At 40.5% G+C, this 20762-nt stretch overlaps 1 protein-coding gene across 2 annotated transcripts; it reads left to right on the forward strand.

Moving 5' to 3' along the window:
* The first annotated feature begins 641 nt into the window (after nt 1-641).
* TNFSF11 (TNF superfamily member 11) lies at nt 642-20038 on the forward strand. 2 transcript variants are annotated; one of them, XM_027472268.3, is made up of 5 exons: nt 642-951; nt 6815-6982; nt 12977-13022; nt 13133-13231; nt 17679-20038. In XM_027472268.3, exons 1-5 carry the CDS (start codon nt 718-720, stop codon nt 18098-18100), a joined length of 969 nt encoding a protein of 322 aa, XP_027328069.1. In that variant the 5' UTR covers nt 642-717; the 3' UTR covers nt 18101-20038. The 2 variants fall into 2 exon arrangements, with proteins under 2 accessions (XP_027328069.1, XP_071888633.1); XM_072032532.1 differs by lacking the exon at nt 642-951 and adding an exon at nt 5180-5282.
* The last annotated feature ends 724 nt before the right edge of the window (nt 20039-20762 follow it).

The raw sequence follows: 20762 nt of genomic DNA on the forward strand, positions 1-20762 counted from the left end.
TCGGAAATGCCTTTGCAGCAGACTGGCTGTGTGGAGGAAGATGGGGATCCCCACATCTCTGGCGGGTCATTGGCAGGCAGCTCAGCTCCCTCTCATTTCTTTACCCCAACCCTCTGATAACACTTAGCACTGTCTCACCTTGCTTCGGACAGCACAAGCGTGTTCATTTTAACCCAGTCTGAGTAAAGAGGGAGTTTGGACATCCAGTGTGGCTGACTGCCCTGCGTTCCCCATACCCAACAGGACAGGGACAACCATGAGGGCACCTCCAGGTACAGCCCTGGCAACTGTGAGGGGAGAAACCCCTTTGTGATAGGGGTACACAGCAGGGCTTTGGGGGACTTCATCCCTCTATACCCCGAGGGGAGGACGAGCAGCTCGGCTCCCTGAGGAGGGCTCTTAGGGCAGGGGAGGGCCCGACCTAAGCCGACCCTCCCGCCGGGGAGGGAAGGGAAGAGCCGCCATAGGAGGGGAGTGGTGGCCATGTGCCTGCGTGTGGCGGTGGCGGCGGGCGGAGGGAGGACGAGTCACAGCTCCCGGGGCTGATTGGCCGCCACACTTTATAAGAGCTGCCCTGCCCGGGGCGCCGGGGGTTATTCTAAGTGTAGCGAAGCCGGGGTTTGGGGGGTGGGGGGAAAAGAGAAGAAAAAAAAAAAAAAGAAGAAGGAGGGAAAAAAAAAAAAAAAAGAAAGCTCCGTGGAGCCGCTTTGCAGAGCCATGCGGCGAGCCAGCCGAGACTACAGCAAGTACTTGCGGGGCTCCGAGGAGCTGGGCGGCGGCAACGCCCACGACAGCGCCCCGCCGCCGCCGGCCCCGCCGCAGGCGGCCCCGCCGCTGCCGGCACACCCGCACCCGCCGCCCGCCTCCCGCTCGCTGCTGGCCGCCCTCGTCCTGCTGGGGCTGGGGCAGGTGGTGTGCAGCGTGGCCCTCTTCCTCTACTTCCGAGCTCAGGTAAGCGGCTGCCGTGGGGAAAGGGGGGCGCCGAGGCGTTCAGGCTGCGGGAGGGAAGGGGAGCGGGCGTCTTAGGGTGGGAGCCCCCCGCGGCGCTTCGTGTTTGTAGCCTGACACTGCTCGTGGAAGTGCACAAGTGCACGTGTGTTGCTGTGCTAGAGAGCCACTGCAAGCAAAACACCTTATCACTGCATCAATATATTTTAAAAAGCAGTGTTCCCACTCTTTTTACCCTCTCCCCTCCTTCAGGACCCTGCCCTGATAGGTTCGTGTCAGCGCTGCGCACGCTCCCCAGAAAGGATAACCAGAGTTTTCGTACCATAAAGACTACTTTTCTTCTGCTTCCTTTATTTAAAAAAAAAAAAAAAAGACATAGTGTGGGTGTAATTCTGCTTTCGGCAGCTTGGCTCTCTTGCCGGTTTCTAGTTCCTGTAGATTTAGAGCAATGCTGTTGGATGGACTTTACGAACTTGAACTTTTGAGAGGGCTAAAAAATGTGGTATACCTAGGTGTAGGCTTGACTAAAATACTCCCAGAAAACTTCCTAATGTCAAAAATGTCATCTTTGCTGTCACTGAGAAATATACTTTCAAAGTAAGTACGTAATTCATAATAATAAGCTATGGTAATCCACCATTGCTCACCAGTTTCTTACTGTGCAAATAACACATGGAAAAAATACATTAGGTCTTGTAGAAGTATAATTGCCTTAGAAATAGTTTTATTTATATGGGGCATGTTTTGAATGGATTGCTGTCAAGTTTGTCTTAATCAATCTAAAGTTATCCTTTCAAACTTAATTGTATCAATCTATCTGCTGTCAAATTTAATTGTGTTAATCTATCTGAGATTATACTTTTTTAATAACAGAACTTAGGTTTTGTGGTTTATTCTGTTAAAATAATGAGAAGTTATTAGCAGGGGACATGTTGGTTGGTGGACTAACCAAATGTGAATTAGCAAGACTTAACTTTATGGGCTCATATTAAGAAATTACATGATTTAACAGGACTGTTCTACAAGCTCTTCAAAACCCAAGAAGGCTGACTAAACTCTGACTCAGTTTTACCATACACTTCTTATTTTCATTTGCATAAAATCATTTGGGCTAGATCATGACACAATACGAGCTGAGACAATAACCGATGTTTTGGTTTCTCCTCAGTTTTGTTTGTTTTGTGGCTTGAGCATTTGGAATTTCACAAGACACAAAACTAAGACTGACACCAGATTTTCATGGATAAACACATGTTTGTGGCCAAGAAATAACGTAGCACAATGCAAATGAGACAAGGAGCTGGTATATTTAAAAAGGAAAAAAAAAGCTAAGAATTGAATGTTACCAATATTGCAGAATGCTGCCATTCTGAACTGTAAAAAGATTAAGGTGTTCTGTGTTTTCTTTTTGGACCCTATATGCAAAGTATTGGATCCAAGAAATTAAACACTAACAACTTGTGTTGCTCCTAAGTGTTTATAATGATTATGCTTCATGAGAAATATTTGCTCGTGGTCAATGGAAATGCAGCGCAAATTTAGGTACTCTAAGCAGATGGAGATGATGGAGTCTCATGCACAGCACCAAGTGAGAGTGCTACGTATTTTATTTCTCTGTAATTGGGAGATGCTTCAGTATAGTCTTCAAAAGCTTTGCTTTTACTTTTTTCATTCTGGTCCATTTCCTTCCTGTACTTAGATCAGAAAAGAGTATGAATTTGTCTAATGCTGAATGAACTGGAGGGGCTCAAAGCCAGATGTAGGAGCTGGATGTCAAACTCCCCCAGTTTAACCTTCAGCTTCGAGCTTATCCATTTTTCCTATTTGAAAAAAGTGTGTCCAAAAGTTAAGTATTCTACCGTACTGAAGAGTTCACATTTAGATAAATGGGGACCTGGAAGACATTTCTTTATTGCCGTTTCATGCATCTATGGAAGTCTGACTTTTCACTGTAACATTTTTAAACAATGTCCTTTCAGACCTGATCTAAAATCTTGTGAGCAAGCTGGAGCAGTGGCTAACAGCAAACCGCTTGCTAGGGGTCACTAGCACTTTCTGGAAGCCCGGAAGAACCCTTTCTTGGTGGTTAGGAAAGATCACAGAGTGTAAAGTGATATTTGATTAAACTTGAAGTTGGTTTAGGTTCGAAAACAAGTATAAATGGTTAACGTTTATTTTAGGGAGAAAGTGCAGAATGTGATACTGTAACATTGCAAAATTGAGGCAATACTTAATAAGTAAAGTTCAATGGAATGTACTGTCTTCTAAAATCATGGCAAATCTTCTTATCTTTATAAATTTGGCCCTTAATTCTGTAAATTCATGTGGTGTCACCCATGGTATTGGAGTTCATTTTGCCTGCCCTGAATTACTTGAAGGGAGTCCAGGGATGCAGCTAAAGTGGTTACAGATGATGAAAAACCTTGATAACAACGGGCACTGAAAGACGTGATCTCATTCCAAGGCTGGAGACAGTAGATGTATATGCACAATAGTAACATGTGTAAAGTATAGTAAAACAATAGCTAGATTTTATCTTTAAATAGGCTCATAGCTCTAGGGTATTTACTTCCTTAATATGTTGTAAAGCTTTCTCCAGTATTGTCCATTGCATCTTGATGATTTTTTTCAGGTATTGAATCTTTAAGACTTCATGCTGAAGGTTTTTATTTATTCAAAGGCTAACCTTCCGCTAACCTTCTGTGCCTTGCAAGGTAGCGCTCTGCTCTCTGTAGACCACTCTGGTATTTTGTTTTGGCTCTTCAGAAGCTCTTCTCAGAACACATCCTTGAAAGCTTTTTTGTTCGTCACTTGTTGCCCGCAGTTAGGGTGTCGGTGCTCGGTATTGTCTGTTTGCAGCCATGGCAGCTCAGTACATATTTTTTTTTTTATAAAATGTCAGTTGCAGGATTTCTGAGAAGGGCTGCTCAGACAGGTGAGCTCATTTCCGTGGTTGAGAAGTAATGCTGGCAGGGTATTCTTTGAAAACGGTAAGGGCAACCAGGTAGGTTATTAGTCCCAAGATCAGAGCTTCACCTTATCAGACAATAAATCTCTAGAGATTTGTGACCTGTCAGGATGGGTTGTACAGCTTCAATTTAAGTCGCTGGAGCAATCAGTGTTTCCATGAAGTCCTCAATCTTTTAATTGTAGGTGTAGAAATGATGGTTTTCTGTCTTGAGCCTTCAACAGATGAGCTATAATCTGAATAAATGCTTCTGTACAAGCTGCTGCTGTTGTTCTGGCACAGCGTTGTGTGCCACGTTTGGCTCATTGCTGATGGGCGATAGCTGCAAGTCTCTGCTGGGTGTGATTTGTCATGCTGAATGCTCAGGTCCTAGAAAAAGAAAATCTTTCATGATTTTCATGTTTTAAAACCTAGTTTTGTGTGCTTTTCAGAAGTTGTTTAAATAAATCCCAAACTGGGGTAATAGTTTCTCGCTAGGAGTATTGCTGATAAAAGTGAGTACCTGCTGGCAGTCTTCTGTTCAGTGGTGTGAGGAAGGGAGAGGACTTAGATATCCAGATCCTGTCAAAGGCCCTATTTCCCCCTGGTTCCTGACAATACCAATGTAAGTGGCTACATCTGGATTAATGGGCCCTGTTTTGGGCCCCTCAGTGCCAGAGGCATAATGACAAACTGGAGAGGCCTCCATCGATGGAGTTTCCATCAAGCTTGGCTAGATAAGGCCTCAAGCGATCAGCCCTAAGTTACACGTTCACCTTGCTTCCAGCAAGGGGTTGGACCAGGCACCTTCCAGACCTAGGTCTTTCTCCATGAACTGCCTCTTAACAGCTGTTGGTAACTATTTGTGTTTCTTTATCTCCTCTTACTGTTGGTTCTCTGAGCTCCTGTGCACTGGTGGAATCTGCTGGGATACAGTTTTAGGTTGCAATTTTACAGCTGTCAAAGCTAGCGCTGCCTTCCTGCTCCTCCATGCCCTTGTGTTAGCTCCGATGCTTGCCTGACACCTGTAGTGAGCTGGCTTCAGGGTGCTAATCCTTCAGGAAAATGCATCAACATAAATTTACCTCAGGGTAGTGCTCCATGGTACTGGTTTAAAGAGGAGGCTGAGTGCCAGGAGTGGGATTTCATGGTGAAGAAGGTGAGGGCACAGAGGTTCTGTTTTAGATTAGTTTAAACAGGTAATGGGGCTGCATTTAGAAGTTATTAGTGTAGTTCTTAGTGCTTAATAGAGTTGTAATATCTATAAACAGATTTTCCTTTGGATTCTGCTGTATCAGGCTACTCCAGAAGCTGTTACTGCCTTCAAGCCATCCTGTAACTCATCTCTACCCCTCTGCTCAAAGCTGTGGCGTCTTCTGATCCTCAGGTGAAACTTTTCTGACCTGTTCAGTTCCAAATCTGCAGGGATAACTGAGACAGCTAAACCAGCTCATGGGGGATGACATTGGTTTGAACAAGTGGGGCAAACAGCTCTCATCTGGAGCCTTCACTAGGAGGATGCTGATGGAGGAGGCAACTTACTGTTACGGCTGTCTCTGCAACAAATGTTTTCCTCCAGTGTGTGCTGTTGGATGCCTGGCTGCCTGCTGTAGGCTTGAGCTTACCTCTATAATCCTAACCTTATGCTTTTAAGTTAGGTTGGTTCTTTTTTGGGGTTAGGGAATTGAATTCATGTTCATGTGAACTGTTGACATAAATTTGATTCAGTCTGGCTGTTGTGTATTTTGCAAAACCTCCTTTGACATTGTTTTGTTCAATGTTATTTACAAGGAAAGTAGCCCCTAGTTTGGTATTATCTGTAATGGATTGACCTTCCCTCACCATGATTATTCATAATATATTATGTAATTCTCAGGTATAAATTGGTGCTTTGGTGTTTGTTATGGAAAACGGTAGAAGTAAATGTTCATGTTAGACCAGCTAACCCAGTTAGAGAACTTAGAGAAAGTTTTGAGTGCACAAACCCTTCTGATGTAAAAGCAGCATAAATACACATTGAGATCAATTGCTGAGAGTCTTAGGCTATATATAAAAGAGAATGGTTAATATCTGTTGAGTGTGAGGTATATGGAGGGGGGTTAAAGAGTGAAATGGTTTGAATAATGTTTGTGCAATTGAATTCTGCCGAGGTATGATCTTGATTCTTGGAATATCCTTCTAAGTCATTTTAGAATTAAGATTGGTAGAACTTAGGAGCATTCTGTGCTTACAACTAAAAATTATATTTGATTCAATAGCAGAGATTAATTGCTAAAAATATCTTGTAGATATTTTGGATTTACTAGACTTTGTCCAATAAAGAGGAGGTGTTTTATTGTTTCTTGGTCTTTCTGAATTTGTACGATGTTACCTGGTGACTGTTTCATGCAGCAATACATCTTGCCTGCAACATACTTTGTGATAGCTGTTTTCTGTTGCTTCTGTTTCTCCCCTTGAAAAGGATGTGCTGGATGTTGTACATACATTCCCCAAATTGCTGCTTTTGACATTTGTGTGTCATCTTGCAATCCGTATTTTTAATAGGTAGGATGTCTGCGTATGTTGCCTGCTAAAATAATTGTGATATTGCATCTAAAAATGCAATTCAGGATTATTGATTTTTACAGTAAAAGTGGGATTAATCTTTAACTAATTTTTAACTTTTGAAAGTCGATACCCAGTCTAAGCTAACAAGCTAGGCAGCTCCAGAAGATACATTTATTCTCCTATCTTACATTGCCTGAAGTAAATGTTCCTACAAGGAACACTTTCTCTTCATTGCTTAGAATAAAAATTTAGCTAATAAGTTTAGCTAGTTGTCAAACTTTTCCATGGTTGAAAATTTGCCCTGATTTAAGTATGTTCTTGTGTGATGGACAGACTCTTAAAACTGTGGCTGTCCTTATATTTTTGTTTCAGATGGACCCCAGTAGAATTTCAAAAGAAGATGCACACTGTGTCAGAATGCTTTTCAGATCTCAAGAAAGTATAGGTTTGCAAGATACACCATTTGAGAATCAAGATGTGAAGTTAATGCCGGAATCATGTAGAAGGATGAAACAGGCTCTCCAAAGAGCTGTGCAGAAGGTAAGTGGCAGTGTTTTCTTTTATGCTTGTAAAACTTTTCCAACATCTTTGTTTGGAGGTAAGTTCTAAAAACTATTTTTTGATGTTTGGATAATGTGGTGATGGATCTGAGATCTCACTGTGTTTGCTTATGAACCTTGGTAGTGGTTAACCAATTCTGCATTCAAATACATTTTTTAGTTTTGTTAAAGGGAGGCTTGGAAGTCACACAGAAAACCAATCGCAGTTAGTTGATAGGCAGCTCTGACATTTGGGTGGGTGTGATGGCAGTCATCTATCCTAATACTTGTACAGGTTTGCCAACACTTCCGATGTGTAAGGACAGCTGCACTTTTTTTTTCCAAACTGATCTTCCTGACTTTCTGACAGGATTCTTCAAGCCAAGGGCATCGACAAGCAACGTGCTGTCTGAAAGATGGAAGGCACAGTATTTGTTCCCATCTACTCTTATTTCTTACTCCTTCTGCAGTACAATAGTTTTGATTACCCAGAATGAAGAATAGTACCCTTTTTTTTTGCTCATTTTGCCACAGTGGTGGAAGATCTGCTTTGCTATCATGATAAGTAGGCATTCTTTGCCCAGCACTTGAGAATGACAGCTTTTTTTCCAAACTCAAATAGCAAAAGCAGGCAGCTAAATTAGCCCTAATGAAGAAACCTAGGCAAGCTGAATATAAGTCACAATTATTCCTTAGTAGTTACTGTGTTTGATCTCTTTGCATGTTCGTGATAGTGTTTAGTGCTAATTATGGGCTAATGAAGAAGCTGAATGTGTGCTGTGGTATTCCTGGCTTATAAAGTCCATTATCTCTTCACATCTGTATATGACTGTCAAGTTTTTCATAAAGGATACTCCATTAGATTTGAGCTGAACCCTTTACAGAGTGACTTGTACTTGACTTAACTATACAGTGCATTAATTGTGCTGATCATGTTTGTTTTTAATAGAGTACCCTCGATGACAGATCTTTTTGGGGAACAAGGCTTAAAGCTGTGAGCCTTGTTCCCTTTACTTGCCACCTCCTTAAAAAGTCAGGAAAATGGATTAACTCTGTACAACTAGTTCTTGCTTCCAGCATTTTCTTTAGACTATTACTACTTGTGTGTTCTGCGTGCTGCTACTAGAGTGCTCTTTCCTGCAGCACCCTTGAGAGCAAGGAACTTATTACAGTAAGTGAATGGGAAGTTCTGCATTTTGGTTGTTTGCTGCTGGTTACTCAACAAAAGCTTTAACTTCAGTGGAGGCTGCATATTCTGCCATTCAGCACAGAGGTTAAAAGCTGCAAAGGCAGTGGCCAAGATAAGTAGTGAGTAGGATAATTTTTTTTTGGTTGATGACCGTTAGTTTGAGAACAATGATGCTTTCCCTGCCAAAGTAATCAGACTCCAAGAATTTTGAATGCAACAGAATGTATTAAGCAGCAGGGTCAGTGTTCTGGATGCTGTGTCATCATACGTTGATGACTGAAAAATAGGTAAATGTTTGCCTAGGGCTACATTTGCATCTTTTCTATTCCTATCAAGGAAATGAAAGAAACGGTGTTAAGGCAAATTAAGCTCGCCTTAAGCTGTGTAAGCTGAGCCTTTCATTGGTTCTGCTGTACTGAAAGGGAGAGATGCATCTGAATCTTATCTACAATTGGACTAGGCCCTTGTGTGGGAATGCGGTTCATGTGACTGGAAAGATGTTTCCTATTTTCTCCTCTTTATTGAGTTTCCTGAAACGTGTGTGTGTGTGTGTGTGTGTTTCAAAAGCTGGTATCCATATTTGCAGTGACAGTGCATTAGGTGACTGAAATGGAACACTTTAAAATACAGTTAAGTTCTCATTTTTTTCAGTTGTTTGTCTTAAGCAATTTAAGCTATTCAGGAAATGAAAATAGACAACCTTTTTTTTCGTTAAGTTTTATAGTCTGGTAACAGCTTTTAGCTTGCTGTGTTAGTTCTCATCTGTTTTCTTCGCACACCTGTAGGCTAGTGTTTAAATCTAAGGCTGGGACTGACATTGCAAGTGCTGTTCTGAAAACCAGTGTAGTAGTGCTGTAAGGTCAGGTCTGGAAACATTTGTCTCCTGACTTAAAAATAAAATAATTAAAAGAAAATCTAATGGTGACCTCCTCAACACATTCCAGAATAAAAATACTGCTTAGGGAGCCGCTTACTCAGTAGAAAACACATTTTCAATACTATTGCAAATAAACTTTAAAGCAGACAAATAATATACTTTCCTAGTCTGTCTGTTTGCTTAATTTTTTTGCATGTAACCCTAAAAACCCTTTGGCAGCCCAGATGCACTAACCACAGTTCTTATGAAGTCTGTTATGAGTCTGAAGTAGAAAGGACTACAAACATATCTTGGTCAATTCATAAGTATCTTTTCTTGGCAATACTCCCAGCTTCTAGCAGCTTGGGGAGTTCAGGCGTAAACTAGTCTCCTACACGGCAACAACACACTTTGTAGCTAGACCTCCGGGGCAGCACTTATAAAGAGATCTATATACTTAGCAGACATTTTAAGTGCATGTGGTTTATGGACAAAGTGAAGGTTTCATGGGTGACTGTTGTAAGCTGTTAAAATTTCAGTTTCCACAGTACAACTTTACATGCCCCTTTTTTTTTTTTCTGCAGGCAATAGACTACTCATTTGAATAGAGGTTGCAGTGCTCACATCTCAATCTTCTGAAGAATATTGGTTTTATGCACTTTCTATTTCGCTTCCTTCCTGATCAGCATTCTTCAAACTGCTGAATTTCCGGCAAGATAATCAGATACTACTTCTTGATATCAACTAGCCTTAAAGCACTGAGGTGGTAGTAGTAGAAACATCACTAAGGGAGCCTTAGGGTCACAGCTGAAGCAGTAGGTGAATGTCCTGAGGGTGGGTCTCTTGCCTGGTCTTAAAAGGCTACTTGTAGCTACTCCAAGGAGACAATGAGATATTGTAGAAACAAAGAGGAGGAAAAAAACATTCACAGATGTTACATGTTCCTATGTAACCTTATTTGTGTGTACTCAACATCTAATATAATGTGAAGGGCAGGACTTGTGTTTTAAGGATGCTGATGACATGCTAATGTAGTAATGGGTGTGGCAGCTTTCTAAAACCCAAAGCCTGCTGTGGATGAGGAAGAGCATTTCCCCACACTCCAGACACTTAAAGCATGGTTTTAGCTTTTAAAATTTGCAAGTTTTGCAGCCTCCCCATGGCCTTTTATTTTTTTGGAGGAAGGAAGATATCTTCATTTTTCTGACTGGCTGCTTGTTTTTTGAACAGTGACTGTATGGAAAAAGTTTGGAATATGGGAAGCAGGCCAGTAGAGTTGACATAGTGTGTAGTGAGCAAATGACACGAAGATGTACAAAAGCAGCTTATTTTAAAACTTAACAGTGTGGTGTAATTTTTTTGTGTACGTTTTTTTTTTTTCTAAAAATAACAGCTTGGTCGCTCACTTGGTTCTGTGGCTGAAAAGTCATTGGCAATATTTTGCCAGCAGTACTCACGCTTTTGTGGCAGTGTCTTAGCGACAGGTTCTGTTGAGCTGTTTCTGCTTTCTTAGCAGTAGTGTGCGTTGTAATTAGGTATGAGGTGTCTAATGATGTTCAGGTGGGTTGTGTATCAGTAAGGTTTATCAGTGTCTTGGACCTGTAGAAACAGATGAAGTGGAAAAAAATCATGAAGAAATGTTTCGGAGTACCAGAGTGCTCCTGTCAAGCCCAGGCTACATCTTGGTGACCAAGGTGCTCCTAGGAAGCAGGGGAGTGGTAGGTTCAAGACCATCAAGACAAGTGGACCAAGGTCTTCCTGGGTAGCTGTTTTGCTCACCCAGTAGTGACGTTGTAGATGAATAGCACCACCATCAGTTAAAAAGAAAGTGGCTCAGAATGCATCTCACGAGTACCACAGCCTTTCTTCATGGAAGATATGCTGAGTCAGGCTGCCAGAGCTCAAAAAGCCAGGTACCCAGCTGCTCAAGTCAGAGCATCTTTGGAAACGTACAGAAGCAGAACTCTAGGCTCCTAAGGAAAAAAAAATAGGTTACAAGGAGGATAGCAATTGACTAGTTCAGGGACTTACCAAGCTTTTCTTTTTTTCCAGTACTGTTTTAGATAATAGAAGATTGAAATGTAAATACCTCTTTTCCTGGAGAGGCTACTGGACAAATCCAAAAGCATTCCCCAAAAAGAAAGGATCCTAAAAAAGACTCCAAACACAAAAGATTTCAATTAAGAAAGGAAAAAAGAAAAAGGAAGTCTCCCCTTTCTGGGGAAAGGTTTGGGAGCAGCTGTAATATAGTGGTATCTGAGAGTCTAGTCCATCTTCCAGTCTCTTTTACCTCTATGCCCTGTTCTCTTCAGATGCTTTTACCACCTTTGGCAGTACCAAGTACTTGCAACTTTTCTTCTTAGTACTTCTGATGAAGTTAGAGATCAGGTGTGGCTAGAGGCTGATGTGCAGCTCCTAGAACTGAGCTTCATTTTCATGCTGCTGATGTTGAAGTAAGAAGATCAGAGAGGGGAAGTGAATGTAAATGGGGGGAGGTGGACACGGGTTTTGCTTCTTTTGAAGTTGCGATTCTTCTGCTTTTCTTCTCGTCTCTACAGCAGAAAGCATCGTAATGATTCATATCTACACAATCAGCATATCTCTGCTGAAGTATTATGCTTTGATAGTCATACTACAACTTCCATGCTGCTGTGGCTTTTCATTTTGGTTTAACATTTAGACACCTACTGAAAGGAGAAAGAGAGAGAAGGTGTTACAGATTTCACTGTGGCTGCAGAATTACATAAAAGCAGGAGCTAAGTGTTTTCAAAGCAGGATTTCAAGTTCTAAAACATTGCAGTGATAGAGAACATGGTGGAGCTTCGCTGATATGGCCAAATCTGAGGTCAGTTTTATATACCTGGCGTTTAATTAGACAACCAGCAGTATGTGAGATGTAAAGAGAAAAAACCACAGAATTCCACTTACATTTCAAAGATAACAATATGATTTGCTATATGCAGCGAAATGTTGCCTACTAAACATCTTGATAGTTCCATAGTATGAGATAATCTCAATAGGAAGGAAAGTATCATCCTTGTCTTTTAGGAAACAGATGAGGAGAGTCATGGTGGGGAACAGAGAACAGAACTGAGGAATGAACCTAATTCTGTCAAGACTGTCCAGGCTTGTAAAAAGATGTTGCTTAGACTTTTGAAAACTGCTGTTTATACATCTTTGTAAGAAGAAAACAGGAGAGGATTGTTTAAAAGCAAAGCTTTGTGGTAACTGATATTCGCACTGATCTTGGTTTCTAATTTATCTGCAGTTTTGGGGAATCTATACTTCCAAACTCTGGCACCTGCTTAATTTGGACCAGTACAGATGTGGAAAATGCTTAATCCTTCAGTGCCTACACACCTTGATATGAGTAAGGCTTGGTTGCAAAGCCTTACAGTCTTGCAGCCTCTCCTGTTAGTGGTAAAGCATGAGAGGTGGAGGTTTTAATTTATCTCATCATAAAGGAAATGCGGGGCTTAGTTTTCCACAGTTCGTGTGATTACATACTGGTCTCTATGTAGAACTGCCTCCTTCGTTACCTTTTGACCCCAAGTCAATTCATAAGCTTCATGGTTTTATGTGGTGCGTTTTTAGCAGTCATTGTTCCATTATACTTAGAAACGTTCCAAGTGCAATAAGTAGAAATGGGTGTAAATGTCTGTAATCACTACTCCGATGAGCAGTGCAGTGATCACACGCTAGCATTCATATCCTCCTTTATCAGAAGTATTGGACAGCAGAAGTAATTTGATTATGGCATTTAAACTGTGCGTTCACATTATACATCCTGTAAATATCAGGATACGTATTCCAGGCCTCTGGCTATACTGTAGGTATACAGTATACCCCCATGTATACAGAGAAGATACTGTTTTGTAATTGTGCAAATGATCTGTGATACACAAGCAAGCAAGGCAACATCAAAGCAATGTCTTTTTTTTTCATTTTAGGAAGTCCAGCGTATCCTGGGAAGAGAAACACCAAGACCAGAAAAAGGTAGGTGCTGATTTATGAATAAGAAATATTTTAGTTCTATTAAACTTGGTTTTTTTCTTTTTTTTTTCTTTTTTTTTTCTTCTGAGATAATGGATTTCTTTTATCTTCAGCTGCAATGGAGGCATTAGGAATGGACCTGTACAAGAGAAATAAGCCTGAGAAGCTGCCTTTTGCCCATCTCATTATTGATGATAAGAATATTCCATCAGGTAAGTTCAGTTTTAAGTGGATGCTTCTAATGCTACTATGAATGTGCTCAACTCATTACTTAAGCTGTACATGTTACTTTTCTGCTTTATATAACCAAACCAAAAGGGAATTCTCGGAGGCCTGAAATCTGAGATTTTGCCAGCCTGCTCTGTTCAGAGACAAAAGCCGTCTGCACGAGGGGTTAGCTTCTTGCCAGGAGGGTAATGTTCTTTCCCCCTCCAAGTGCAGTGTCATAGTCCAAATGTTCAGCTTCATAAAAAGAGAGCTTTAAGCAACTTGTAAAATGGCAATCAGAACTTCTACAAGCTTTCTTACTAGTTCAGATGCTTTCTGACAACTTTCTCTTCGAGTCAGATTGTGTCTTTTGACATGGCTCAGCAGTAGAGGATGCAGTATCAGTAAACCTGTCTTAGCACTTTGTCTTTGGAAGATTGAATTACATTGCTAGCTGTATACATGATAATTTGCATCTACAGAACTGGAGTCTGCCACACTTTGAGAAATTCACCCATGGGACTTTTTTTTTTTTTGCTGTCTATCTAGATGTTACTCTAAAGTGTATTTTTACCAGGAGTAATACTTGATACTTTTTACTGACGTGCATCACTGTATTAACTCTAGGGAGTGAATTAGCATGTTTGTGAGTAATGGCAACAGAAACATTGGTCTTTTTTTTATCAGCACAATCTGTAGGAGCTTTCAGAAATACAGTCCCTGTAGCAACAAACTTTTGTTTCTCCTTTGAGGAGATCAACCTCTTCCAACACAATGAGTTGGGCTTATTGCCTCTGATCTGGCACATGGCTTATGCTTTCTTCAGAAGAGCATTACTGGGACATCAGTCATGGGGACAGCTTCTGCTGTTTGTATGGGCACTGTGGCAGTAAGGGACTGCATCCTTTTGGACAGCTGGAACCCTGAACCTACTGATAGTGAGGTGCTTTACTATCTTATCACTGGTGTGAGGTGCTACTCACTTGACTGGGTGGCATAGAGATTAACAACAGACATAAAGGATGAAGAATTTGCCCGTAGATCACCAGGAGTTGCTTTTCATTCTGTTTCTGACTGCAAATTTCTGTTTTCTTCCAATGTTTCTTTGCTTTACATGTCTGAAATCCTTCTAAATAGCTCTATGCCATCCATGAGTCTGGGCAGATTGGTTCTTAGTATTTTAAATTCCCTACTGTCATCACTCTGACCCAAAATAAGCAATGCCGGGGGGGGAAAAAAAGTCTATCATTATCAAACAGGATTTTATTTTGTTCAAGTAATTTGCAAGGAAATGCCTGTTGTGAATAGGCATTGAACACTTTCCTTTCACCTGGTTCACAATAATACCATGGCTCAGATGGACGTCTGCAGTTGTGGAGTGACAGGGGGAAAAATAACTCTTCCTACATCTTGGCATTCCACCCATCATTTAGCTGCAGAAGCCATAGTGGTTTAAATTTGTTGCATTAGGTTAAAGCTGGATGCTTGCTGTTTGCTTTTTACCAAAGCTCACTTTAAACACTACCTAGGTTTTAAATGAAAACAGTGAATTTTGGTTTATAAATTGATTCTATAAATTAGTCACAGTTTAAAGGAGAAGAGCACAAACAGAAATGCAAATGTTAAATATGTCATTTGGGATGTGAATTGGTACCTTTAGCTAGTACCTAAAGAAACACTGGTATTTTTGAGCTATTTACAGCTACAGGTTCAGCTTCGCTGCCCTCTGCCTCCAGAAGTGGTTTTTCAGAGCAGCCAGAGCTTTGGCCCTTTCTTCAGGCTTTATTTATACCTGAAAGCTACTATAGTGCAAATAAGTAATAAATACTGGTTTACTTCATCCCTCATCTTCTTTCCTACTAATTCTGTTGGAACTCAGTTGTGTTAGTTTTAGTTCATGCCTGCAAACATTTAAAACATTGTTTTGATTTGTCTTGAGTTACCAGAAAGACTGAGAATTATCTCTGTTTTTTAATGCTTGTTACCATGTTTGGAAGATTACCTTAGTCATTATCTCTGACTTCTTCCTTCTGTCAACATGGTTTACTTTGTGTTGTTTCTTCCAGGGCTCCATTATAAATTTTGTATCAAAAGATGCTGTATTACAGCACTTCTGACTGTTCTAGAACTTGTCTTACGTTTTGGAGTTTCCTATATGGACAGCTGAGTTGGTGCTTTTATGCTCCATTTTTTTCCTCTGCCTGTGTTTCTGCATATTGGTCAATTGGGTGTTTTACCACCTGCAGTACTGAGATCCCGCTTACTCCTTCCATTAAGGGTTGCATGACTTTACTTCCACCACTGTGCATTTGTGCTGTGCTACTGGCTCTGACATGCCTCTTCTAAATCTCTGAATTGTGGAAAAATGTCCATCTGCCTTGGTTATTGCAGTTACAGCATTATAATCTAGGTTGAAAGGCAGTTCCAGAAGTCATCTAGGCTAATCCCCTGCTCAAAACAGGTCTAATTAGACCTTTAGATAGGATTGTTCTCCATCAGCTCTTGGCTTGTCCCTCTACCTGACCGTTGAGTGATACATATTGCTCCTAACACCAAACAATGTGAACAAGCATCACCCATAGCTGCTCTCAGTAGCAGAATTACAAGTCATGGTGGCACCTATTTTCCATCTTCCCTTTCAACAAAGAATTCTGTGTTTTCATTGAGGGTTTCTTCAGAATTGCTTCTTGATTTTTGAGGCTGGCAACTAAAAAATTTACTTGCCAGGTAAAAAAAAAATAAAATCTGCTTAGTAATTTGCAACTTTCTGGTGGGCTGCCAGTCAGTCACAGTATGCCAGCAAGCCTTTCTGCTTGGTCATATGTATACATTTCTGCCTAATATTTCTGTGCCTCTGTCCTTTGTCAGTTCAAGCAGAGATATTGGCTCTAATTTCTCACCTACCCTCCTCATTTTGAACGTAGGATAGCTTCCCAGGGTGGTGCTTCAGGTGGATTTAACACTGTACAAGAAATGCTACAACTTCTTCAGCTATTCTTCAGCTTCAGGGATGTGCTCTGTTATTTTAGCATTCCCTTGCAGATGAGTTATTCCAGGATAAGAAACTTAAGACCTTAGCATGGCTACCAATTTGTTGATAGTTTTCAGTGTTTTTTTTTTTTTTTTTTTTTTTTAGAGGTACTGCACAGAAGGCTTCTCTGTACAAGTTTGCTTGGGTAATTTATACTTGGCTACAATGAAGCCATAAGGGAACAGATACTTAATTAGGTCTGCTTTTGATAGCCTGTGCTTTGCTTGAGTCTCTGTGGAAGTTTTTTTGTGTTCTGGACTGACAGTAGAGTATTCTTCTCACATGCAAAAGTTGCCCTTTGCAGCTAGGGAAGACTCATAGCTCTCAAATTCCCCTGTTCCTACTTACCTTCCCTCACTTCAACACAAACAAATCCAGGAGGCAGCTTTAGTCAAATGTATCTGGGGTTGTTCCCCAGCATGTTTGTGAGCACCGGGGGTGGTGGGAGTAGATTGCTTTGGTTTGTGGGGGGAGGATAAGGCACTGAGTATTCCAGGCAGGCCTGCAGATGCACTGGGAGTCCAAGGCCCTCAGGTGCCTGTCCAGGTGCCTCAGAGGAAGAGAACAGAGCTGGGTTTGTGTGGGAGTTGCTGGTGGTTAGGAGGACAAGTTGGCCAACTTTCATCTCTTGTGCTATGCCCTGTGTATTGTGCTGAATAAATGGTAGGTTGTAGTGGCTCTTCTGTGCCATGGAGCATCTTGAGAAGGGCAGGGACCTGTGTGGCTTCTCAGGAGGGTGCTGTTTCCTCTGCCCATGGGTCTTGGCTGGTTCTTCTGTGACTGTTATCTGAAGTATAGATAATTTACGTAGTACCAAAGATACAGAATTGTATTGACTTTTTTCTTCCTTTTTTTTTTTTTTTTGGTGTTCTCATTTGAGAACATGCTTATCTTTGTACTGCTGCGGTCACAATAGCATAAACTACGTAAAGGTTTCATAAACTTTCTATTTGAGGAAATATCAGTTAGATCTGTTCAGATGCTGCTTAATTATTCCTTGCAAACCCAGGTTAACTCATAACAAGATTTGCTCTTTTTTTTTTTTCCCATTAGCAATTTTTCATTTCAAATTCTCTCAATTGTCTGTTACCTGAATAAAGTTTTAGGTGGAATGCAATTTCTTTATAGAGCTTGTTGTGTGACTGAGTGCCATCAAACTATTTATTGGCCAAGCAAGTGCTTTGTACCATGTTCCAGCAGACACTCTGTGGGAGGGCAGCACATGATGAAAAAGGAAATTTCTTATTTTTTTTTTTATCATAAATGTCTAATATTCTGAAGCATTAAACTTCACTTTAGCCTACATGAAGGTACTTGCTATTGATTTTAAAAATCTGGGTATTGCTTTTTAAATGTTGTGTTTTGTGAAATGCTTATAAATGAAGTAATTATTTTTTTTTTTTTTCCTCCCCTCTCTTCAGGAACTCGTAAAGTGAACCTTACATCCTGGCATCATGACAAAGGCCAGGCAAACTTATCAAATATGACGTTTAATGATGGGAAACTAATTGTTAATCAAGATGGATTTTACTACCTTTATGCCAACATCTGTTTTAGACATCATGAGACTTCAGGCAACCTGACGAAAAGAGGGCTTCAGCTGATGGTGTATATGACTAAGACAAACCTTAAAATAAGGCGCTCTGATGTGTTGATGAAGGGAGGAAGCACCAAGTACTGGTCAGGGAATTCAGAATTCCATTTTTATTCTGTAAATGTAGGAGGGTTCTTTAAATTAAAATCTGGTGAAATGATAAGTATCCAGGTATCAAACCCATTGCTACTGGATTCATCACAAGAAGCAACTTACTTTGGGGCATTTAAAGTAAGGGATTTAGACTGAATATTTAGCATGCTGAAATTGGGGGGAGGACAGGGGGTAGAGGTCCAGAAACAACTTGAAGGCAGAACTGAAATTTTTTTGCATCCCAGTTGCATCTGTATAAGGCATATAGCTCTAAAGACATGTTCTGCCCTGTGCTGACTCTGGCAAGAGTTCCATAAATGCATCAAGGATAAAATCGTGTAGTTCTGATTCAGTCTTACACCAGTTTTACTTCATATGCCTCCACTGGCTTCAGTAGAGTCATTATGACTTCTACATTGGTACAGTTGAAATCAGAGCATTTGGTATTACTGAATTATTTCCACATCCTGACCTGACTGCTTGGCACAAACATAGGGCAGGACAGAATTTGGCTCGCAGATTGCATTTGGGGCTTAATCATGCTTGGGGCTGAGCATTCTGACCCTGAGACAGCAAAGATTGTGAATGTATAACTAATTCCATTGTATTTGATGTGGCTTTTCACATGCTTAGTTAAGCATGTTCATACTTTGCTGCGTTAGGGTTGGAAGGCTCAAACCACGGCAGAAATGAATTGTGGAACACCTAAACAGTTCAAATCACATTTTTACCTGATTAAAAAGGGCTATTTCTAGGAAGAAGGGAGATCTGGCCTTACAGTTCTAAAAGGTTAATTACAGGTCGTCATTATTGTTGCACAGCTAATTGCAAATATAGATTGCCAAAATACGGTGTGCCTTTAAAGTATTACATTGTGCCAGAACCTGCAAAGACATTTTTTTAGACGAAAAGTATGTATTTTTATATTCTGTAATATCTAAAGTTATATTTTAGGTGTAATGTTTTGTGTAAAAAAATGTAAATTATATTGTCCTATAGTATTTGATACAAAATATTTAAATTTCTCTTGCTATTTGTATATTTAATGTTTTAAACTGTTTTTAATGTACAGACATGTTAAACTAGTGCACTTTTTAATCCCAATGGGAAAAATTGCAGCTAAAAGAGGTTGTTTGCAATTAGCAAATGTAATATATACCTTTGTACTTTTTTAACTTAATAGATTTCTGTTAAACTTGTCAGTATTACTTGGGGGAGGAGGGAAACTCACACCAAAGTCATGAATAATTACACCAGAATGCTGGTCACTGGGTGCCTTTCAAACCTGGAGGGTAATTAACATTACAAAGCTGGTATTACCTGAAGGGGGAAAAGAAAAAAACAACATAATAAGCCACAGAAACGTATTGGGGTATTTATAGTTATTGAACAGGCATATTTTCCTACAATGAATTCCACAAGTTGTAAATTCTGCAATTGAGCAATGACTCTTTTAGCCTAGTTTCCTGAGAAAACGAAGCTTTTGTCATAGCGTTGCCTGTCCTGTTCTCCCCTTCTAGCTTCTAAAACTCTGCACCTTCCTGCCAGATCTGGCAGGTGAATGGCAGTGTCGAGAGGGATTTTTACAGGTTTTATGAGAACTGACAGCTGAGAAGGACTCAGCCAATTTTTCATTATTTGTCAGTGGCTGGCCACTGTTCATATTAGCCAACAAATTACTATGGGGAAGCTCCTAGTTAGCCGCTACACGTGTTGTCTCTTGCATAGTTGCTTGGCCAAAAAGGTAGGTGGAAGGAATCTGAGGGTGGGTATGGGGAACATGGGAGGGAGCTGCAAATATTGTAGGTGATGTTTAGAGCACATCTGGGCAAGGAACAACTTTGGGGTGGGGATCAAGGAGACTATAGGAATGTTTGGGTGCTCTAAGGATGACGCAGAGAAAATGTATTTAATGCAGTAGGAATCAGAAGGCAAAATGCTCAAATGTGTAAGAAATGAAGCTTCATACAAATCCTCAGGCTTTTTTTATAATAAACTGAGTTGAATTCAAGCAGTTATTTTATACTGTATAATAAACATTTCTTTTTAATGTTAATATTGTTTTCTTACAAAATATATTTCTAAGAAAAAATATCTTTGTGGTTTCTTTATTTTCCTGTGTCCCTGTATTTCTTCTGTTGCTTCAAACACTGTTCATATTTCAGAGTATGCAGGGTGGGTATGTTATAGCTCAAGAAAACTGAGGCACAAATCAACAGTCATGAGAATGGAACTGAATTTTAAGGAGTCTTGATTTGGCTCCAAACTTTTGCATGTGCATCCACCACTTTCAAGTAGGGTAATTAATATCAGGTCTTGGAAATTTAGCTGGAAGTGGGGATCTCCGTTTTGTTTCACACGGAATAGTTTTCAGTTCATAAACAGAAATTACTGAGCAATCAGGGGTTCTTCTTTCAACATTTCAGAATCTGGGTCTCTTCCTTCAACATTTCAAGAACTAGGTGTTGCACTACAAAAATACAATACTTAAAGGGGTCTAATAAAAGGACAGAGAAGGACTCAGGTAGATAATGATAGGACAAGGGGCAATGGTTTTAAACTAAAAGAGGATAGATTTAGAGGAACCCTAGGAGGAAATTCTTTGTGGTAAGGGTGGTGAGGCACTGGCACAGGTTGCCCAGAGAAGCTGTGGATTTCCCGTCCCTGGAGGTGTTCAAGGCCAGGGTGGCCTGATGTAGTGGGTGGCATCCTTGTCTATATCAGGTGGATTGGAGTTAGATAATACAGTCCCTTCCACCTCCAGCCATTCTACGAGTCTTGTATTTTTTTTTTTTCTGGACTGGACAGATGCCCATTG

Source organism: Anas platyrhynchos, chromosome 1, assembly GCF_047663525.1.
Source record: "Anas platyrhynchos isolate ZD024472 breed Pekin duck chromosome 1, IASCAAS_PekinDuck_T2T, whole genome shotgun sequence".
In the NCBI taxonomy this organism is placed as follows: Eukaryota; Metazoa; Chordata; class Aves; order Anseriformes; family Anatidae; genus Anas; species Anas platyrhynchos.